Below are 6,570 nucleotides of genomic sequence, written 5' to 3'. Positions count from 1 at the left end.
CGCGTGTAAAAGCTACCACTAACCATTAGTCGTTCAAACAAAACACCTCATTGTCAGATTTCATTTACAGTGCTTGAATACGATAAGGTTTCGCACGATGTTTGTTTCCGATTGCGAAGTATTATACCGTTCACATACCCGACGTATTTTATACCGGAACTTGCTCGGTGAACTAAATTTCAGTACATTAATTTAGCTACCGAACCTGGTAAGGTACGGGGTATAATCCGGACTATCTGGGAAACGTCGTGTACTATGCATATACGGGGAGTTCAAGCGGAACCGGAAGCCACTAAAACGCCGAGAAACTCGCGGGCTCGATATAGCTAATTCAAGTTTTGTATGACAAGTTAGAGGAAAGGATTTTCAGAAGCCAACTTCTTGCGACTCGGCGGAAAACGTACTACAGATGCGGAGTGATGCCGTACAAAGTACTTTGAAGTGTAGAACGCAATTACTTATCGCGAGTAGTTAGCAAGCTCAATTTCAAGCCCCAGTGTTACAAAGCCATGATTGGGAGTTAATCGATGTCGAAATTGGAAGTCGAAACTGTATGTATAGAGATGGTTCTGATCGGGTTCCCAGTAGGGTTGCTTTTAGCTTGGGGAATAGTAATAAAATGTCAACGTGATTTGTTGTGGTCGTTAATACGAGTGAAGAAGGTGGAACAGTTTATCATTGCAGCATTTTTTCAGTTCTACAGAATACATGCAACATTCTACTGAAACGAATTATCATCCAAAACCGTTTCGTACTTCAAAAAAGAATAACTCTGTTATGCGCGTTCGCAGCTTTATCTTCTACGGCGTAAACGTCAAGCTGTACATCCAATCCAGTACCCAATTCACCAACGGCTGAGACTACAATAGTTCTGGTACCAACGCCTCCTTTGACCACGTTGATCGTCGCTGACTTCCCTGGGGCGTTCACTGCTGATACTGCGGTAATTCTGCCCTCGGTATTGAAGCCTGACTTAGCAACCATGGATTTCCCAGGAACAGGGAACTGAAAGTATGATGGCAATCCAATACATGGGAATACGTCAAACTGCAGTATTGATCAATTTAAGGACGGCAAAATACAATATTTTTTGGCAAATATGAATAAGGGAATTGAGCACAAAATTCTAGGTGTCATCGGCTACCTAGCATCTCTCATGTTTCCAATTCCCTCTCGTGTGAAAATGAAACAAGCAAAGTAAAGTGGAAAGAAACGAGACCGCTACGAAAGTGGAAAAATTTGTACGACCGAGGAAAACTGTGCTGTGTAACAACGTGCAACCGGCTTGCCATTTGCCGCACAGTGGAAAGACATAGGTCCTCATTAAAAGAGGTAATGATGAGCATTTCTTACCCTGAACAAACGTCTGCTCGCCACGAGAACGTCTCCATCCTCACGCTCTCCGAGCCTGAGATCATTGGCCGTGGCGTAGGCGGCGAGGCAGAATCCCACGATGGCTAGTAGAACGAATCTCTGCATATTGAATGCCGAATGTACTTCAATTCCTGTATCTTCCGGACTAAGCCCGCTGCGATGCTTCGGTATCACTGAAGATCCAGCATGAAATCGCACGGTATAAGTACCTTGTCTTATCGATTACCGGTGATGATTCCTCGTTCTCGGTCAGTATGACCGACCAAACGACTCATTGCCAGATACGTTCGCATTTTTCCGAGGAAGACAACACGTTACGCAAGTGGCGCCTCATCTTTACCGAGTAAACAACTTATGATTGCAAATATGACCACACTACGCGAAAACAAACCATGACTGTAATGTACGTATCTGCGAACAAATGTCTCTGCTTCCGACCCCATCCAGAAAGTATTAGTTCTATTTGTCGATTACTTTGAAACATGCTGGATGGCTTACGATCTTGTCCACTTTATTGAATCGCATGTGACGTTGAAAAGAGAATTCCTGACTCACTGAGTACCCTTCGGAGAAGTTTTAAAGAGTTTCTTTTCCATCTCTGTTCTGTTTACAAGCTCTATTTTGAGCGATTTGTCGTACCTTCTGAATGCGAGAAATTCCCACAGTAAATTACGTAAGGTACAAAACAATATTCGTTTTTTCCTGTTTTATTGAATTGAATAATTTGCGACGCTTTTGCGGGACTTCGACCTTCGCATCAGAAATTCACCTCTGAAATATAAAGACATTGCTCACCGATCACATATGTTCTTTCATTTTGTGCTGATGCCGAGATCTGGGTTGTTTGGATTTAATTAAACTTTTAGTTTCCGGTTTCCATTTGTTATTATCTTGCGTTCAAATATCACACTATGCGATGCGTGACTTTTATTACAAACTACGGGGGGTCTCATATCTCTTTTATCTAATCGGTGCATATCTGCTGTCTATATTTGCCGTATGATCCGGAGTCTGTTCTCATAAATCGTCATGTGTTTACTACTATAGAGTTACAGCGAGTGACTCAACTGCAAAAACAATTGCTTTGTTTCGTTTTCATTTTTCGTTTGGAAGAATGTACAGCACTGCCTTTGAGAGAATATGCCAAGGTTTGCTGAAGTAAAGTATTATCAAGAACGATTACCAAGAATTGTTTTGCCTCGTGACGAGTCTTATTTTAAAATCCTCACTCCATATCTTTCTGCATTCTTTCGGTGAGACACTTTTTGTGTCAAGAGTAATGGCCTTTCTTTGTAATAGCAAACCTTCTAAATCTCATCATATTTCAGTCATCTCCGAGCTACAACGACGGCACACACTTTGTCACGAGACTCCAGGACGAAGACGAGCTCATGAGCAGCCAATGAATCCTCCGAGATCCTGTCCAAAATCTATAAGAAGAACAAGTCCTACGGCTTATCCTCACCACGCTTCTGATTACAGACTCTTCTGTCAAGTTTGAAATAGTGGGTGAGTAAATTCATTAGCTTCCATTAGCTACCAACATGAACTCATTGAAAAAATAAGTGGCTTTTTGAAATGTTATTTTAAACAATTCACATGCGTCAAAAAGGTGGCGAATTTTTTTATCGATCGTTTAGTTTCAAAGAAAAGATATATAATATAACGTTACTATCCTCTGCTTCACAAATGTCCGCAATCAAACGGCATATAATTTGGATAAATAATGTTTTCCTGGCACAAATGCTGGGGGAAAAACTTCTACGATGGAAATAGCACGTAGAATAGAATAGAATAGAACATAGTTTTATTATACGAGTGCGGTAACCCCTAAGTATAAAGAGAAAGCAATACATGTTGTAAAAAGAGAACAAGTAGATTTAATACTATTTTAATTCTAAATATTCTGAACAATATCCAAGAGAGCGGCAAGGTATGGGGAGTACAGTGGTTATAGCACGCATTACGGAGACAATGTTCAAGGTGCGTGAGAATTAGAGCAGGGGAGCGTATAAAAAGCAAAGAAAAGCGTAGCACAGAATGCGCAGCGATGTTCCTTTTGAGCCTGCAGTTGCAGCAGATCGGTAACACGAAAACACATACTGAACGAGATATAAAAAATTCGCAAAAGAACCGAATACTGAAAAATCTGGGATCCTGCCGAGTCCGTATCAATCAATCGAAGTTTAAAACTCTCGGAAGGGATGGTTGACATCAAAGGAGTGCCTCCTTCAATATCAGTCGTCCGTGACATCTTTTACGCGCTGATAGTAGGAACACCCGACCTTTGGGAATGTTAACAAAAGAACTGACGGGTCAAAGTGCGATTCGAGATCGATTTCACCCTTCGTTGGCGAGGCCGCCATCGACGCAACCCCTCGGGTATTGTATTTTTCAAATTGCCAACCGAGTTTCGGGTGTCACTTTGCTATTCACCTAACGCCCTCACGTCGCATGACGTATTTCCCTCGAATTGTGTGCCTGATCGAGGCGAGGTGTACCTGATTCGCGCCAGCTGTACGGGCGAAACGAGATTCCGCTTTTTCGGTAATACTTTCAACCGTTTCAACCCCACGCATAGACGACGTGCGATTAATGTAACTCTTCTGGTTTTACCGCCCGGAGCGGGGTCGGCGTGATGGGAAAGAGTGACGAGCGGAATGCCCGGAAAGGCCGCAATTATAACCGCATTACTAAATTATGTCCCGAGCTTTATCTCCGACCCTTCTCTTCCCCTGATCGCACCCCAGCATCGCGGCACTCGCTTTCGCCATCTGAATTACTGAATGCAAGACTTTTTATCCCTGGGTAGCGTGCAAGAGCTTTGTTGACTTTTACAAATGATTATCTGTAGGTATACGAGAAATGAAAAGCACCGAAAATGTATTCCGTGCAAATATTTACATTCTAAAAAGGGTTTCACTGAGGAAAAACTTCCTCCAAGGTTCGGAATCAATTCATCCCAGTCCCCTGCACTTGCACTATGGCAAAACTTTCCTACTACAAACGGTTCGAGTTTTCTCTGCAGCGACAGTGCGATAATCGAATAGGTATTCCCGAAAAACAAGGGACGATGAGATTTTCATGGATCAATTTTTCCTCGCATAGGGGACACACGTCCTTTATCCGTCCATTCATCCGGCCATGGACCATGCATACTAACGCGTATTCCGGAGTCTTGGCAGCTAATGGTAAGCAATCGGGCTTTCGTCTACATCCCTCGGAGCCATTTTTTATGAAAAATTCATGCGACGCGGTCATTATACCGGCTTACTCATCTCTTCCAATCGGATTCCAGAGCGAAAGGTGGGCCTCTCTATGGTTCTCCGAAGTCGAATCAGGTGTAAGCGAGCCAATCTTGTGCGGATCAATGGAGGCTTATCTCGACTCGGTGATAATATTACGTAAGATGAACTGTCCGCACGTATAAAATCGGCCCATCTTCATTCCGACATCACATCTCGGGAATTCCTTCACCCAGACGAGGAACTGCTTGCGTTTTGGATTTAGAGTTAACAGCTGTTTTATGACCCGCGAAATTATGAGCCCGGGGATGCAAGATTTTACGAGGCTATAACTCGCGGCCCGTTTAACATGCACACCATATTTTCAGTAGGAACTTTTCTCGCCGTGACGAAACACCGGGATAAAAAAAAAAAAATTGGCAAGGGGGAGGAGGAGGAGAGAAAAGAAGAAAAAAAGGAAATTATCGGCGATGGCGAACGGCTGGTTGAAACGTGCATTAATCCCTAGCCCCAAGCCACGGATCGGAATGATTACACTCCGTCGGGGAATCCCAACTTGGTCAGACCTCGTGCAGAGTGCGCCATTTTCCGGTTTCGCATCGGTAAAAACACTCGATGATTATATACGTACAGCTCGCACGGCGTATATTTCATTCGATTGAAAATACGGCACATGCGCGTATAATGGCTAGAATTAGAGTTTACCCGCAGACTGCATGCAGCCGTAGTTGTACGACAGGTGAAAAAGCGCACAGCTCCACTTTCACGGTGCTAACTCAATTTGCATTTCTTTTATCGTCACGTTTATATCTCCCCCGTCGTTCCTCGTCCAGGTTCCCTCTCATACTCTCGTTTTAAATCACTCAGGTATCTTCGTCGGCCCATCTCTCCCTCCCCACGTTCCTCCTCTCCTCCTCTTTTGCTTTTCACACGTGACACGACAGAAAAGCTCCTCGCTTGTCGCATATTTACATCGCGTCGAGATGGATAAAAGCTTGGCGGCGAGAGCGCCCTTGATACTCGTGGGAGTCTGGACTGATTACCTCACAATGGGAACAGATGCGGTGTCGCGGGGTTGGATGCACGCTAACATCTCTGTTTGACAATCCATCGGCCGAGTGGGCGGGAAATTTAATCGACTGAGCATTATTTTGCTGCACGAAATTCGTACACGCGACAGACATTTCCACAACCTGAGTGTCACTCTTGCAGCGAAATGAGATTACAGATGTACCTCTTCTCTTAATTGTTTTCCTGCTCTTCACTTGCGACTGACTACAGGATCGATCACACGTCGACTCTGTGTTCTGATTATCGAATCAACCTAGGAGCAACGAGTGGAATCGTACCAAGGCACATGCAGAGGCAAGGAGGCTTTGTCTTTTGACGCTTGGGTAATCTTCTACAGTATCTGACACAGGAAATTAACGGCTCGTATCCACCACCGCACCCTACGCAGAATGTTTGTTACAGAATGTAGTTTCGGATTTATCTCCACCAAATGTTATATCTTCCACGTTGACTCTGCACATGCATCATGTTTCTTCGCCTTTGCTCCGCTTGTCTAGTAATTACCAGTGTCCCGCGAAACATGCTTCGTGTCAACTTATCATGTATCGTTCCGGTGCGATATATTAATTACGAGTTGGATATTTTTTTTCAAATTTACGAGTGTTTCCCATGTAATACTTCGAGCTGTAAGATAGAATTTAATATGCCAATTTCCCAGGTTCTAGCCAACAGTAGACAAGTTTGTAGAGTCGCAGGTGGTAAGTTTAAACTTGAAACAAGCATGACAGCTGGACCAGAGCAACCCGCATTTAATTTTATTTGTTTGAATTAAATTTGCATACTTTGCAAACAATTTCGAAATCGCGTACACTGGAAGAAGTTTCAGATACGAGTTGCTCTCTGAGGAAAAGTTCCTGTCACCATCGTAGTTTGATTAAAA

At 43.5% G+C, this 6,570-nt stretch overlaps 1 protein-coding gene across 1 annotated transcript; it reads right to left on the bottom strand.

Moving 5' to 3' along the window:
• Nucleotides 1-615: 615 nt before the first annotated feature.
• On the bottom strand, nucleotides 616-1,568 carry LOC124302618 (uncharacterized). The gene is made up of 2 exons (XM_046758950.1): nucleotides 1,354-1,568; nucleotides 616-1,005 (listed from the first exon to the last, which is right to left on the bottom strand). Exons 1-2 carry the CDS (start codon nucleotides 1,477-1,479, stop codon nucleotides 757-759), a joined length of 375 nt encoding a protein of 124 aa, XP_046614906.1. The 5' UTR covers nucleotides 1,480-1,568; the 3' UTR covers nucleotides 616-756.
• Between the last annotated feature and the right edge of the window lie 5,002 nt (nucleotides 1,569-6,570).

Source organism: Neodiprion virginianus, chromosome 4 (genome assembly GCF_021901495.1).
Source record: "Neodiprion virginianus isolate iyNeoVirg1 chromosome 4, iyNeoVirg1.1, whole genome shotgun sequence".
Lineage (NCBI taxonomy): Eukaryota > Metazoa > Arthropoda > Insecta > Hymenoptera > Diprionidae > Neodiprion > Neodiprion virginianus.
This window is presented reverse-complemented; position numbering and strand designations above follow the sequence as displayed.

Excerpts from the sequence above, each read along its gene's own strand:
- LOC124302618 (XM_046758950.1), bottom strand. The coding sequence starts at position 1,479 with ATGCAGAGATTCGTTCTACTAGCCATCGTGGGATTCTGCCTCGCCGCC. Across the intron at positions 1,006-1,353 it reads CGAGCAGACGTTTGTTCAGG|TTCCCTGTTCCTGGGAAATC; the intron begins GTAAGAAATGCT and ends TCATACTTTCAG.